Raw genomic sequence first — 15,700 nt, 5'->3', positions numbered from 1 at the left:
TCACTGTCCAGGACGGCTGAAAGGCAGCAGGGAGGGGGCGGCCCTCCCCAGAACTGAGATAACAAGCAGCAGGAATAATGTGTGGTGTCACTCCACTTTTCATTTTGATGGAAAGTCATTACGGGAGTCAACGCCAGCGACAAAGAGCCATGAATCAACTGCTCTGCTATGAAATTAAAATCGAATTGCCGGCCACCCCCAACCCCTACCCTTCCTGGGAAATGGGGACGGGTGGGTGGCTTGAGAGAGGGGTGCTATCCTGGGGTGGGCTCTGCCCAATCACAACGCAGGCAGCTATGGGTAGGAAGTGGACAGGCTGCTAGTGAGGGTGACAACTCCTGTCTCCACCTTGTTTATCAGACCCTTGCTCCCCAGACCGCTTTCTCCCTCTGCCTGGAGGTAAGCTGTGATTAAAAGGAAAATACAGCTTTGCTGGCTCCAACAAGGCTGCCACTTGACTGGTCCCCTTGGGCTTCTGGGCTGAGTGGGGCTGTCTAGCCTGGCCATGGAGAGAAAGGGGCCCAGCCGACTCAGCTACCCCAGAACCCCTTGCGGAACCACTTGTAGATACTCACCTGGGGCCCTCCGTGTGACCAGAAGCAAAGGGGGGATGTCCTTACCCTGGAGCTTCACTGGAACGGCCAGTGGCCTTGGGAGCCCACGGGATCAAGAACCCCAGGCAAACAGGTGCACAGCCTTGACTCAAGGCCCCGAGAAGCAAAAACTGTCAGTAGTGAAGCAAGAGTCTCTTCCTTTTTTTATTAAGTCCAACTAGATGATGAGAAGGGCCAAAACTGAGGTTCTAGGCTGACGGGCCACAGGACCAGTCAAGACAGGCCCTTGCCAGAGAGCACAGTGAGTGTCAAGGTCACGTCCAGGGATGGCTCCCTCATGTGGCTTTCCATCCTCTAGTCGCCTGGTCTCTGGCCCTTCAGCCCTGGCTTCCCACCCTCCTTCCCGAAGGCTGTGAAGACGGGCAGGTAGAAACACGGAGACTGTCACAGAGAGGTTCCCATCAGGTTCACGGGGCGCCCATTGTACCTCTTGGAAATGTCAGCTTCAATCTGAAAGACAGTGACACCCAGTGGGCGGGAAGCAGAGACGCAGGGGTGCCTCGTTCTGGAGGGACGGCGTGGGGTCCCTCCCCCCACCCCGGCAGGCTTGCCTTCCCCGTCTCACCAGCTTCTGCAGCTCCCTGGTCTTCTCCAGCAGCAGGTCCAGCTTGGGCTCCAGGGCCGCCTGCTCCCGAAGTGCTTCCTGCTGCTTCTGCACCATCAGCTCTTTCTTCAGGGCCAGCAGCTGGGACTGCTTCAGCTTCTGCTGGAGGAGCTCAGTCACGCGGTCCACATACCTGTGCGGGGCACTCGGTAAGTGCGGGGTGCGGCGGAGGAACCCGTGCAGCCCCACGCACCTGCCAGGAAAGGGGAGGCTCAGGCAACCAAACCCCGAGCCGGCCTCTCGGCCCCCACACCCTGAGCCCCCTCTCTGCGAGGCGTGTGGCTCCCGGTTCCCAGTCCTACTTGGGAAGCAGAACCTGCCTGCACACCTCAAACCACCTCGTCCGGCCCCAAGAGAACCCGTGACCCCAGCTGTGACAGAGCTGCTATGGGAGGCACAGAAGAGCGCTGAGGGGTCGTGGAGAAGGGGAACACAAGGAGTCGGGGCTGCTCAAGATGGCGGCCCCCCACCTCACGCTCCCGAACGGCCCCACGTCAGGGGGAAAGCCGGACCTTGGTGAGGCCAGGATCATAAACAGGTGTTGCATTCGAACACTGGTGAGCCGGCCAATCAGATCCTGCAGCGCCGACACCATGGTAACCGTCTTCTCTTTGGTCTGGCCCTGCAGGATGGCTGGAGCCAGCTGGAACTGGCTCATGGACAAGATGTCCGCCTCCTCACTCATCTCCACGGCTCTCTGGGACAAGAAGATCTCGAGCTGAGGGCACAAGAGGATCTGGTTAGAACCAAGACGAGAATTCAGACGCTAAGCCCTCAGACTGCTCAAAATGCAAGAATGAGATGTGAAGGCTGGACTCCAGGTGACGAGGGATTATTTCCTCTGAATACTTTTCTTGCTAGAAACTTATCAACTACAACGTGAGAGCCTGAGGCAGCCTTCACGGCTGCTCTTCCGTCCCCTCCTGCTGTCCCAGGCCCCCATCCCCAGCCCTGGATATCTCTCCTTCCTCCCAGCACGTAGCTCAGAAAACTAAGAACACAGAGAGTCGATGGGTTCTCTTGGCCCCAGTGAAGGTATTTTCTCTCTGTGAGAGGAATGAGATTCAGGGAACAGGAATCCATGTTTGAGAAGCCTTGGACTAAGAAAGGGCTAGAAGCATCTGGGAACCAGCCACATATCTTGTCACTCTTATTCTACCAGAGAAACGTGATCCCTTTGTCCTCCTCTGCCCTGGAGGCTAAGAGGGGCCTCTCTGGGCAGAAAGGGAAAGGAACAGGTAACGACTATGAACTCCACTCCACAAGGCCCTCACCAGCCAGCAGGCCACCGGGAAGGGAACAGATGGAGAAGAACACAAATGGGAAGGGTCCTCCCAGAGGATAAAGGTACCTCCATGAGCTCATCGATGAACTGATTCCGGGTCTCAGTGTATTCAAGAAGTGTCAGGGCATCTGGGCCCCTAGCAACACCTTCCGGAGCTGCCAGGAAGAGAGACGGAGGGGTGAAAAAGTTGCTGGGGACCAGAGAAAAAGACCCTCAAGTTTGAGAGGTTCTGGTGGGTTCATCTGGACACAAACTCATTGCACTAAAGCTACCTGCTGTCTCACCCCGGGGGGGGGGGGTTACCCTCTCCCACACATCTCAGCCGGAATCAGACACTAGGACCAACGGCCAGTCTGGGAGGAGCACAGAGCTGGCTTCAGGGCCTGCAAAGGTTCCCTCGGCTCTGGCGGGCCACCAAGTTTCATCCTGCACTGCCCTCTAGCGGCTCACATCGCTGCTACATCCTCTCCGCCGCTGGGCGGGGGGGTCAGGTCAGACCTCCAAGCCCACCAGCCCTCCTGGAATCTCCCACCAGAAAAGATGACCCATATTCGCTATCTCAAAAGTTGAGAGCTTCTAAACTTAACTTTAAGAACTTCTCTCCGTCCCCCCTACTCTGACATCATCATCACGATTTTGAGAAAACATGTGTGAGCAGCCCGATCTTGGCAGTGCACTGTTTGTTTCTGGATATACGGGCACCTCTGAGCACCCACTTCTGCCAGGGCTTCGGGGAGGGAGCACTTACCCTGGGTTCCGGCTTCTAGCACCGTGATCTGCAAAGCAGCATCGTCTCCCCAGTCTATCCCATCACCCCCAGCTTCCTGGGTGGAAAGCAAAGAACCCCAGCAGGGTTGCAAGAATGCTCCCCAGCAAAGGGAGCCGGCATAAGCCAAAGCCCTTGGTAAGTTCAATGCCTGCACATTTCAACGGTACGAGGGACGTGCAGCCCTGACGTCGGCGGCAAAGATGGCGGCGGGGGCCACGTACCCCACTACCCTCATCCCTGCTTGGAGAGTTACCACCTGCCTATCCCCCCACACCCTGCCCCCGGATACCGTGAGAAAAGGGCTTAAACCTCTGCTGTGTCCCTGTGGAAGCTCTGCCTCCCCCTGGACCACACCTGGTCTGAGGGCTATGGACTTCAAGTAACGTCTTTAAAGACAGACAACACTTCTCTTAACCCCAAAGCAGAGATCACAGAAAGTCCTCAGAGTGACGGGCCGTAAGGGCTTCCTAACCTTTGAGTCCGATTCCAGGGAGATGCCCCAGTCAATTCCAGCAGCCTGGGCAGAGAGGCCAGAGTCAGTCCCTTCAGAAGCCACCTCCACTCCGAAGTCACCCCAGTCAATCTAGAAGGGGAAGGAAGTGTTAGCGCACAGAAAGTGGGTCAAAGAAAAGGGGCGTGCCTCCCCAGAGGCCTCAGCTGCCCCTCTAGGGGGCACAAGCACACCACTTAAGTGCAACGGCCCCTGGGCGCCCCAAAGGACAGCCCATCTCCAGAGAGCTCAAGGGACTGAAGGATTCCTAGTTCCAAGCCAGCCAGCTCTGCCGAGTCTCTTTGAGGCTCCTCTATACTCTGGCCTCGAGAAGGCCGGAAAAAAGGAGGAGGGCCTTCTGGGCCCTTCCTGCTCTAGTCTCTCTCACCCGAATCCCACCTTCTTCCTTCTGGGGCTCTGAACTCGGGCGGAGGGGGAGAGATGTGTGGGGAAGCGGCTCTCGCCAGGCTGTCTTACCGCGTCTTCCTCCACCCGCTCGGGCGGCTCCTCCATGCGTGGCCGCTCCACCACCGACGGCTCCGCGCCCGTCCTCCACTCGTACACCGTGGAGTTCCCCCGCCTCTGCACGTACCGCAGCATCGGCAACACCTGCTCTGCGGGGCTGCGACACAGCACCCGGCTGACCCTCCCGAGGCCCCCGCGTGGAGCCCGCGCCTCCGCGCACAAGGCCGAGGCTGCCACAGGCTCACGCGTGGAAACGAAAACTCAAATGGGATGTGGGGAAAACACAGGCGGGGAAGACAGAAGAGCCGAGGAACACAGGCCAACCGTCCCCCCTGCTGGAGGGACACTGCGGTCCTTTACCTTTCACACACAAAGCCCACACAGGCCTGGTACAGGTCGATGGCTTCGCCCAGGGCCTGAGCCCCTGCCCCAATCTCGGCCAGCTGACTCGGCAGGTCCTTCACCAGGGCCAGCAGCTCTCTCCGGACGTTGTCTCCCTACAGAGGATGGAAGAGGAGGCCTGAGACAGGAGTGGTGCGAAGCGGAGTCCCTGAAACGGAGGAGCTGGGCTCAGGCCCCCAGAGGCTCACCGTGACGCCGTACTGCTTGCACGAGTGGTAGAACTGCTCCCGCATCTCGGCCGCCCCTGCCTGGCCCTCCTCCTCCTTGCGACTGTATTCCTGCTGCAGCTGCTGGCACTTGGCGATCTGCTTCTTCAGCGAGGGGATCTCATAGTTGACATTCCGAACCAGGAGGCTAGAGAGTTCCACTGAAGAGGGCCCGGGAAATTCACCCCAGATGCCCACGCCGCGAGGCAAGCATGCCCCTGGGACAGGCTTGGCCTCCCAGCTCCTCCCCTCCCAGCCACGAAACCTCACACAGTCATTCAGCCTCTCTGATCCAATCCTCCTCTCCAACATTGGGGCAAGAATATTTCCCATGAGGATTAAGAGAGAGGACGCACACAAGACATGAGTATAACCCCTTGCATTCAGCAGATGCTCAGGTAAGCATGAACTATTATTATTAGGACTTTTAGGAAACATACCCGAAGTACAATGTGCCCTGTCATTACTCTCTCAGGCACCCGATGTGACCCCCGGATGACCCACGCCTCTTCTGCCCAGTGGGGAATAGGGGTGCAGAGAGAGTCAGTCACCAAGAGGTCAGCGGTGAAGGACCAAAACACACCTGCCTGGCCAGGCCCGGCTAATGCCGACTACCTGCCTGGTCTTCTTCCTCCCCTCAACACTCTTTGGGGGAATTTCTTTGCCCACCTGGCAAACATCTATACCCCAGCCTCTTCCCCCACACGGACTGTGCTTCCCGGAAGCCTAGTGTCTCAGAACTCGGGGAGTGGGTTGCCCCACAGACACCGGGCCTCCCAGGCTGGGCAACTTTACCTAAGTAGGTGTTGTCCTTCTCATACAGGGCTACGATCTCCTGCCAATCCTGGGTAAGGACAGAAACAGAAGTGAGCTGGAATAGCGCTCAGCAGCCACATCTCAGCTCAAGCCCCAAACAGGGGAGGCTCCCCCAGCCTTCACATCTCATCAGACACAGAGCCTTTGTCCTCCTTCATAACGCTGGCTGGACCACCCACTTCATTTTCAGAATGTGGCGCCAATGAGAGCTCCCCAAAGCAACAGGCCTGAAAATGTAAACCCAGGGGTAGGGTCTACTTTTGGTATAAATTTTGGGGATGGAGAGAAAGCTCAGGAAACAGTCTGCGTAGGCATCTGCACTGGACCCTTAGCGAGACCAGAGCCTCCGACCCTGGAGACGGGACGTTTCCAGCTGCACATTACCAGCTTGGCCCACACTTGCCTTCATTCGCTGTGAAGAGTACCGGCCAAAAATATTTTTTGTGGAGGCTTCAGTGCCTTTGAGAAGGTCCACAATCCTTAGGCAGTGGAAGTAGTGAATGTCTGCAAAGCAAGGAAGAGCAAAGACTTTGGGAATTATAGTGTCTTCCCCACCTACTCTGGGCACGTGGCCGACGGGTGAATGTGCTGAGAATTTTAGCATGCACAGCTCTCCCCTTCAGCCTGTTGTGCTGGAAGAAACCAGCATCTGTACCCCCCAAATAAATCTCTCTCTAGGGGTCAGGCCTACAGCTAAACAACAAGGGAGCAGCTCAGCTGATATACAGTTCTCCAGGGAAGACGGGGCTCCAGTAATGTAACCCAGAGGCACTCACAGGATCCAGAGAGCAGCTGGGCGATCTCCTCGCTCTCTGGCATGTCCTGGATGGCAGCATTGATCTTCTCTCGGATGGTCAACACCAGACTCTGCCATTTCAGACTGCAGTGCCTTCTGTCCACCAGCCAGTCTACGTGAGAAACACCCAAATCACACATTCCCATTCGCGCAGCCAAAAGCCCATCACTAATTCAAGTGGAATAGGCTAAGACACCGGCTGAAAGTTGTACGCGTATTGGTTAAGGTGTGGGGATCGTAGGAATAAAGAGGGGCTCAAAGGGACCCCTGGGGTTAAACGGACTCCATCGCAGAGTGACTTTGATAGAGCAACTGCCGCCACAGAGGGATAAAGAAAACCTTCAAATTGGTCCTGACATCAAAGTGCGACTTGTGACCACTCTAAATTCTCCATAATATTTTTGCTTCCATGGGTAATTATATCTTTCTTCCTGACAAGAGGGTGCTTTTCAACTTCCACTTCCTCAGGGCTGGGATTAACCACGACAATGGAAAATACAAGATGATTATGCCAAGTACCGGATGAATGAACAACTGCAAAGCCCCTAATACCCACAGCGCCCTAAGGACTAGATACCTCTGGTCTGCTCTCAACAGCGAAGTACCACCTGGCACCACGGGAATACCAACGTGACTGACCTCCCGACTCTGCGCCCGGATCTGTGTTTTTAGCAGAAGGCGTGGGTGGATGAGAGCCACGCACGTTTCCTCAGTAGGAGAGAGCTAAGAGCTAGGCTTTGTGTTCAGATGGTCCTGGCTTCTACTTATCAACTTTTTAAAAAAGATTTATTTGAGAGAGAGAGAGAGGGAGAGCGCACGTGAGTGTGGGGGTGAGGGGCAGAGGAGAGAGAACCTCAAGCAGACCCCTGCTGAGCTCGGAGCCTGACGCGGGGCTCCATCCCATGACCCTTAGATCATGACCTGAGCTGATATCAAGAGTCGGATGTTTCAACGACTGAGTCACCCAGGCATCCCCAGTTATCAACTTTCTTAAGCAAGTCCTTTAGCCATTCTGTGCATCAGTTTACCCACAAATAAAATGGGGATAATAAGATACTGAATACAAGAGGGAATGAAGGTAAAACACAGAGGACTGTGCCTGGCACACGGCAAGGACTCAATAAATCCTAGTAAAAAATCCTCATTTTCACAACGTTAAGTGCCTAACACAGCACCTGGTAGAGGATTCAACGCATGACTGTTATTTTCTTGGTCCTTTTCATGACCAGTGACAAGCTCATACACCAAGAGCGCCCCTGTGCTGAAGAACTGGGACAAATCCGAAATGACACCACAGAAGCTCCATTAAGTGGCCACTGCACAGAACTGACCACGTGGTCCACAGGGGTGAGTCCAGAACCTTGTCCTTGTTAATACACCCGCCAACTGCCAACCCACCCTAGTTACCGGTTATACTCCCTCTGTTGTATTCCTCTAAAAGCTTCAGAAAGAAAAAATTCTGTAGATGTCACAGAACTAGAAGGGGGTAGGTAGTCAAGCAGATGTATCTCAACGACGACACTGGCATCAAACCCATCAGTGCAGCGAGCATCTTAGAATCAGGAGCTGTGCGCTTGCCCTGGAAGGGTCATAATGAAGAGGTCCCAGCCTGGCCCTGAACCGAGAGGGATTTAGATCAGACACAGACAGCAGGGAGATGGCCCGGCCACTAAAAGGTCTTATTACCAACTGGGTCTCTGTCCCTCTTTCTCCTAAAATCAAGAGAAGATGGAAGCTTTTAAAAAGAAAGGAGAACAAGTTTTTTTTTAATAAAAAAGCGGAGACATTGGAACCTGACAGACTCAAGCTCCAATTTCATATCTGCCACTTAGTAGCTGACCGTCTTTAAAGTAAGCCATTACTCTGTGCCTGGATGATCTGACAGCACGTGTCACGAGCTGGATAAAGTAGAAGAGGCAGGTCAAGTACAGACTCTATGTGCGGTTCCTTCCCGCTCCTTCAAGGGTGGCAGGTGGGAGCATAGATGATGGCGAGTGGTCGGCGCCTCAACAGGGGCCTCGGGGCGTCAGGGCTCCCAGCTGTTGGCGACAGGGGGCAAAGGGCAGGGCCTCCCCCTGACAGCCGGTTGCGCGGGGCGTCCCCTCCTACCGAGCAGCTTGCTGGTCTGGATGTCGATGGGCACGTGCTGATGGTCCTGGCGGGAAACACGGCGGGGAACAGGGCGTGAGCACGGGGAGGGGGCGTGCCACCCGCGCGCTCATTTCATGGGCCCAACCGTCACCCTGCAGGGCCAGAATGATGGGCCGGGAGGATGGCCGCGCCCGGGAGGGAGGCCGGGGAAGCGGGCCAAGGACCAACGGGCTGAATTCAGTCCAAGGACCCCGGACAAGAGCCCCATTTCCCCCACCTCCTGTGCCCACACCTGCATCTTTCCTCCACTTCCGCTTCCGGCCGGCGACCCAGGCCCGCCCCACCTACAACCAATCCCGCGCTGGTCTGGTTGAGCCTCAGTTTAGGCACGAACGGGCCTCCTCCGGCCACGTCGCCACCTTTCTCAGAGCCAATCGGGCTGCGCGCTCCACCCCTGGCTACAAGCCCCACCCACCTCGGGGCTCCGAATGGCTGAGCCCAGGAGGGGCGGGAGAACGGGAGACAGCCAATGGGAGACGCGAGGCGGGTTCAGGGCTGAAGAGGGGCGGGGGCTCCGAGAAAAAGCTGCAGGGGCGGCGAGGTCGCGGCAGGCGGCGCCCGAGAGCTTGTTCCCGCCGCTTCCGGCCAGGTGGGCGAGGAGCCTTCGGGGCAGGGATTACCGGTCCAGCCGAGAGGGTCCTAGCGCCGGCTCTAGCGACCCGGAGGCCGTTAGAAATGCCTCCTTCCCGCCTTGCCTCGCTTTACCGTCTGTTGTAGTTTGTAGGTCTCTTGTGGCTCTTGTCACACTTTGCGTTCCCATTCAGTTTATCTGATAGAGACGCGTGTTGAGCACCTGCTACGTGCTGGGTGATTAGGGAAGGCGAAGGAGGCATCACAAAGATTACACCTAAACTGAGTCTTTTTTTTTTTTTAAGATTTTATTTATTTATTTGACAGAGATAGAGACAGCCAGCGAGAGAGGGAACACAAGCAGGGGGAGTGGGAGAGGAAGAAGCAGGCTCATAGTGGAGGAGCCCGATGTGGGGCTCGATCCCAGAACACTGGGATCACGCCCCGAGCCGAAGGCAGACCTTTAACGACTGTGCCACCCAGGCGCCCCCCTAAACTGAGTCTTAAAGGAAGAGCTGCAGAAAGAGGGGTATGTGGGGAGGGGTGTTCCAGGTGGAGGAGACCTCATAGACAAAGCTTTGGAGGCCACAAACTGCAAGAGGGGTGCAGGGAACAACAGGCAGGCAGGACCAGAAACATAATTGGTGGGGCCCAGCACAAAATGAAAATGCAGGGCCCCTTGTTAAAGAAAAAAAAAAAAAAAAGGAAGAATTTCAAGAAGGCACTTGCGCAGGTCTTAACTGGTGATGCGGGGGGGGGGGGGGGGGGGGGGCGCCGCAAACGCTGGCCAGTCGCTGTGCAGTAAAAGGTTGGAGGCAAGGAGTGGCCAGTGAGGAGACTATAAAGGCGGAAAGGTCATATCACAGGGAGGAGCCTCTTTAAGGAACTTGGACTTAAACTTTGCAGACAGAGAGGGACCAATGCAGGGCTTGACAGGCTCGAAGCAGGGAGGGACCGATTCAGATTGACTGCAAGGAGCACTGATTCATGGAAGATAAGACTGGAGACGGGGAGACTGTCAGGAGGTTATTATGCAGAGATTAGGGCCTGAGCTGGGACAAGACATGAGGAGGAGGGGAAGGGCTGCATTTGAGAGATGTTTTAGAGGGAAATGGACAGAACTTGGCCATCAAATGGCCGTGTTGATGGGGGAGATAGACAGCAAGGATGAAACCTAGGTGTGTGGGATGGGGAGTGTCACCACCTGTGACAGGGATACAGGATGCTGAGCAGGTATTGGGGAGGAGGGGCTCTTGGCTTTGAACTTACCTGATTAGTGGTGCTGGGAGGCCCCCACATGAAAAGTATGCAGGAGACACTTGGGTCTATAGCTTTGGAGTTCAGGGGAGCCCTGGGGCTAGGCATGCAGCTTTGGAGAGCCACAGGCTGACTGATGGATCTGTCCATGCAGTAGCTGAAGCTGAGGGAGGGCTTGAGACTGGGCAAGAAATGGCGGGAGTGAGGAGACTGGGTGGGCCAAGGATAGATCACCAGGGATCTCACAGGGCCAAATATGCCATTTGGGGCCCTTCCCCTTCCAGGATGTTAGCTCCTCCCAGAGGCTCCTCCTGGTTCTTTCTAAAGGTCCCCCCACCTCTGCCCCAGCACAGCACTTGGGACCCAGTAAACTTGTTATTGAACTGGGTGGTGTGGTACAGCAGTGAGAAGACCTAGGTTTCTGCCCAGTGAGATCTTGGACTGTTTCCATAACCTCTCTGCCAGCCAGTTTCCTCAACGTAGAGATAGCACCTGTCCTGATTATCTTGGTATTTCTGTTCATAGGCTTAAATAAATAAACAAACTGGATTTATATAACTCTTTACAGTTTACAACATGCTTTAATGTATCTGTCATGCTTTGTAGACTCGTGTGTGTGTGTGAGAGAGAGAGAGAGAGAGAGAGAGAGAAACATTAATCGTCATTATTATAAAGTGGGTTGAAAGATTTCCCTGGAAATGGCTCGTAGGGTAGAAGTAGGGTCCTCTTCAGAGCTCTCTCATGGGAATTTGGCTCCCATCTCAGAGTCTTGACTCAGGCTGGAAGAATTGCTGGGGCTCCCCTGTGATTAAACAAACACTTCACTGGGCTCCAACTAGGTGTTCCTGGCTCCCTGGGACATCCCAAGAAGCAGGCCCTGCCCCACCCTCAAGGTGCGTCCCTCCTCCTTGAACCAACAGAGCAGGGCAGGGTGAGTTGGTGGAGGCAGAGACCACCAGCACGTCACCCCACCCACAGGGCCCCAGGGTGACTCATGTGTAACAGAAGGATGTTTGAGAATAGTTGTGCCTCGCTGCTGGCCTCAGCTCAGGGTGGCTGCCCCAGAGAGCATACGAGTGTGGGCTTCGGGCAGCACTCTGCAGTTATTTGTCCTTTTCCAAGGTGAGAGGGAACCTCAGGGGGCCTATGGGCAGGGAAGCACATCAGTGGTCTGGTCTCCAGGGCATCAGGTGCTTGGGGCTGCCAGCTGTTGGAAGGTGGCAAGTGTGGGATGCTTCTGACTGTGATTCTCACAATTCTGTGCGGATTTAGCAGACAGGACACTGGGGAAAGGGCAGCACGTTGAGGGAAGTGGAGAAGGACACAGCAGGCCGGTGGCAGTTTTGGACAGGAAAGCGCAGAGCCCCAGGGTGTTGTACGTGCAGGCTGCCTGACTATCCCTCTGTTGTTGTTAGCTTCCTTGTGCCCTGATAACCGTGTGCCGTGTGCCGTGTAGACCCAAACGTTTTACAAGCCTTATCTAATTTGATCCTTCCAGCAACCATATAATGTGAGTACTGAGCCAGATTTTAAAAGGTAAGGGAGCCAAAGCTAAGTTCAGTAACTTGTCGAAGATCATACAGCTGGTAGTTGGGGGGGGGGGTGCTGGGATTCAAACCCAGGCCTGTCCGGCTCCCCAGCCTGCATTCTTGTTCTCTAGGGGATGTGGCTTCTCCCGCAGTCCTGCCTACCCCGTTCACTCCACTCAGCCACCTCAGCCCCGGGTCTTGGGTCTCGGGTCTCATCCTCCCTCCTCTTCAGCCTGATTCCCACTTTCTCCCCTGTTCTTGTGCCAGATACTTAGAACCCTCCCCCCCCCCTTGCAGTCCATGTCCCGTTCCAAAGTTCTTTCTTACCATCCCTCGTTCTGGGCAAGAACACCCATTACTTATCTTCCTACAATAGCCATAAAAAGGCTTACTTACCCTTGACATTCAAAGAATCCATTTATTTTATCCTCCATAGGTTTATTACTTTATGGTCTGTGTTTTCGCTCACGGCCATACTGACTGGGGTGTGTGTGTGTGTGTGTGTGTGTGCACGTGCATGTGTGTGTGTGTGTGTGTGTGTGTGTGTGTGTGTGTGTTGTATCTGCCTGCTGGGCTGAAAGCCCTGGAAACTCAGCAGCCTCGGCTGGGCCTCTTGGTGTGTGTAGTGTAGTTTCTGGGTGGTTTTTCTTCAGTCTGTCCCCACAGCTAGTCTGTGAGCACCTTGCAGGCTGGGAGGGCAGGGCGTTCATCCCGGCACCCGCAGCACCTGTATGCCACCTGACACGGAATGCCAGGTGCTTTAATGGATGCTTGTAAACGAAGGAATAAGACGTGTGGTGTGTGCAGGCAGGTATTTAGTAATGAGTGGGGACCAGGGTCACTTGGTCTAGGAGGAGGGCTATATCTTCCCCAGCTCTTTTCTGCATCCTTCCTTCTATGGCTCAGGACTTAGAACCAGTCCCCCTGAACTGTTTGCACCTGTAATCCAATGGGGCCGTGTGTCTTTGTGCCACAATAGGGCATCAAGGCCCTAGGGGCTCCCTAGGTGTATTTTACTTGCTTCACTCAACAAGGACAAATTTCGAAGATATGCCCGTTGCATGTTTGTATATGGAATATCATACTTTGAACCTAAAATGTACCTTGAAGGTGCTTTTTATGTATTATTTATTTTGAAAGGTTTTATCTATTTATTTTAGCGAGAAAGCACGTGAGGGCAAGCAGGGGGAAAGGGAGGGCAGGGAAAGAGGGAGAGAGAGAGACTTTCAAGCAGACCCTGCACTGAGCGTGGAGCCCAACACGGGGCCTGATCCCACAGCCCCGAGACCGCGACCTGAGCAGAAATCAAAAGTCAGCAGCTCCACGGACTGAGACACCCAGGCGCCCCTAAGGAGGGGCATTTAAAGGTTAAAAAAAAACATAAAGCAATAAAGCAAGCTGTTTAAAAGATATTCACAGTTTATAGCCTTATCTCAAACTCCCCTCCCAACACTGCTCTTCCCAGAAATAAATCTCCTGAAGGCCAAGGGTTGGGCCTGACTTCCCAGGCTGGTCCCTCTCAGGAGGGTAGGCCAGAGCCTCCACACCCTGCGTGTGGTTCCCGCGGCCTTCTCCAGTGGCAGGCCACAGGTGGGTATCCACCAAATCCGGCCCACTGCGGTTCTCACTGGGGCGCCTTCTCCAGGGTGGGGGTCAGAGAACAGGATTCTGGCCCCTCTAGGTCCCAAGCAGCAGAAAGGCCTAGATTTTGGAGTCTGGGAGGCGGAATGAGTGCTTCCAGTAGGAGTCCTTCTAATGCACATGGAATTGTCTGACCCTTTGTTACTCTATCCCAGGCTGGGGCCCGTCCCACTATCCCTCCAGTCTCTTCCTAACACCTGGGCTGGGATGAATGTTTAGCCTCTTCTGGTATCTTCTAGACTGGGCATCCGCTCTCAAAAAGATGGGGCTTTCAGAGAAAGTAACAGATCTAGAAATCTGTGGGCACTGTCCTGGGACAACCATGTATAAGCCTTTTTTTTTTTTTTAAGATATTATTTTTAAATAATCTTCACACCCAATGTAGGACTCAAGCTATCCTTAATTCACATAAACTCCTGGAAAGATGATGATTAACAGCAAGCCTGTTGTAGCTGAGATCACAACAAGTAAAATAAATGGATTTTCTCTCGCATTTACCTGACCCAGGAAGAGTGGGACATGAGCAACAAGCTAGACTAAGAATTTCTTAGGGTAAAGACAGGATTTCTATTTCTCATTTGTGTAGTGTTGTAAAGCTTGCCTTAGGACCCTGTTATGTCAGGTCTGTATCAGCGGTAGATAATTCTTGGCTAAAATCAAAGAACTAAAATTCTCTAAGGGAGCCAAATATATGACTAGATCATTACAATACTATGTAGGTATATATGTGAGCACATGCACATATATAATCAATTCTGGTATATATCATTTAAATAGAAGCATGTGAGTCAACTCACTGGGGCGTCTTCTCCAGGGTGGACCAAAACAACTTCTGGTGGCATAGGAGGCATAATAATGAATTCGGGTCTTGAGGGATGAATAGGAGTTTGTCTTGGTTTACCCAGGAGGCCATTCCTGACCAAAAGCGCAGCATGCACTCCTAATCTCACCCTCCTAGACAGCTTCTGCACCCAGGAAGGTAGGCAGAGAAAGGGACTAGTGAGAGTATTCATGGGGGGTTGGGAGAGGCCCATCCTAAGAGGGCCAGGCTCAGTGGGTTCCACTGTGGGCCATGGGGGGGGTTTTGAAGGACTATCCACTCGAGGCCTAGGGGTAGGGGGAGCTGTTTAGGAAGGAGGGGAATATGAACTCACAAGGCCATGAGAAACTGAACCGAGTAGAAGCAGGGTTGGAAATGGTAGGGCAGGTTTGAGAGTTGGTTAGTCTGGGAGTTGGTTGAGGGGAGGAGGAGCCCAAGGAAACGGGGAATCATCTCGTCTGCCTTTTCTCTACCCAGTGCCTCGCTCAGAGCCTGGCACATACCCACTCAGTCCTTGGAGGAAGGTAGCTGGGTGGGCAGACTGAGCGTTGAAGCTGGGCAGCCCTGGGACAGGCAGCTGCGGGGACCCTGACGGAGCAGGAAATGCCTGTCCTAGGGGAGAGAGAATGCCAACATGAACAGGCCACCCTAGGGTAGCAGCAGAATCATCTTCTCTTCTGAGGCTCTGAGGCATGGAGTGAGATGTAAAGGCAGCCCAGGCTGGACACGACGCAGGTTTGCAGGAGGGGTGGTCAGCGAGGACATCCATCATCCCCTGTTTGCACACACTCTGCCTTCCCTCCTCTTCCCACCTCACAAATACAACTGCCCCCCAGCCCCTCTGCCCATGTACTGGGGTGGTTGGGTCTGGAAAGGCTGGCCCAAGATAGGGATAGTGACCACCCCACCTCCCCAACTTGAGGAGGGGCCCTCGAGGTCTGGAGGGAACCACAGCCCCCCACCCTGTGCCCGCCTGAGCCTTTGGGGTGGAGCAGACAGCCTGGGAACCGGTCTGCCAACCAGTTTAACCAGGGACTGGTTTCGACTCGGGAGTTCAAAGGAGATGGGGTGCACCCTGTCCCGCCCGGGCAGCGGGAGCAGCGGTGCTTAACCCTTTCCCGGTTGTGCCTGGGGCAACGTCCGAGCACGGACCATGCTAGAGAGGGTCTGAGCCTCTTCGGGGCATGAAATGGGTGAGGGTGACCTTGACTATGGCTAGGGGGTGCAACCAGGCCCATAAGAGTGGGGAAACAGGAGAGAGGCTCCCTTGTTTCTCCTGCCCCAG

At 54.6% G+C, this 15,700-nt stretch overlaps 1 protein-coding gene across 3 annotated transcripts; it reads right to left on the bottom strand.

Annotated features, from left to right (window-relative positions):
* Positions 1-744: 744 nt before the first annotated feature.
* On the bottom strand, positions 745-8,959 carry CDK5RAP3 (CDK5 regulatory subunit associated protein 3). 3 transcript variants are annotated; one of them, XM_026513040.4, is made up of 14 exons: positions 8,831-8,959; positions 8,557-8,602; positions 6,428-6,559; positions 6,055-6,155; positions 5,631-5,679; positions 4,818-4,996; positions 4,588-4,724; positions 4,240-4,384; positions 3,745-3,855; positions 3,252-3,327; positions 2,570-2,658; positions 1,731-1,936; positions 1,180-1,351; positions 745-1,064 (listed from the first exon to the last, which is right to left on the bottom strand). In XM_026513040.4, the coding sequence occupies exons 1-14, from the start codon at positions 8,834-8,836 to the stop codon at positions 999-1,001; spliced, it is 1,515 nt and encodes a 504-aa protein (XP_026368825.1). In that variant the 5' UTR covers positions 8,837-8,959; the 3' UTR covers positions 745-998. The 3 variants fall into 3 exon arrangements, with proteins under 3 accessions (XP_026368825.1, XP_044245215.1, XP_026368826.1); XM_044389280.3 differs by having other exon boundaries at positions 8,816-8,851; XM_026513041.4 differs by lacking the exons at positions 8,557-8,602; positions 8,831-8,959 and adding an exon at positions 8,310-8,550.
* Between the last annotated feature and the right edge of the window lie 6,741 nt (positions 8,960-15,700).

This window comes from Ursus arctos, unplaced genomic scaffold (genome assembly GCF_023065955.2).
Source record: "Ursus arctos isolate Adak ecotype North America unplaced genomic scaffold, UrsArc2.0 scaffold_24, whole genome shotgun sequence".
Taxonomy (NCBI): Eukaryota; Metazoa; Chordata; class Mammalia; order Carnivora; family Ursidae; genus Ursus; species Ursus arctos.
The sequence above is the reverse complement of the archived record's forward strand: the minus strand, read 5'-3'. Positions and strand labels throughout refer to the sequence as shown.

Coding starts and splice junctions, on each gene's coding strand:
- CDK5RAP3 (XM_044389280.3), bottom strand. CDS start 8,836: ATGCAGGTGTGGGCACAGGAG. Junction 8,603..8,815: donor TGCAGGTGTGGGCACAGGAG/GTGGGGGAAATG, acceptor GTTTCCCGCCAG/GACCATCAGCACGTGCCCAT. Junction 2,659..3,251: donor GCTAGAAGCCGGAACCCAGG/GTAAGTGCTCCC, acceptor TCTTCCTGGCAG/CTCCGGAAGGTGTTGCTAGG.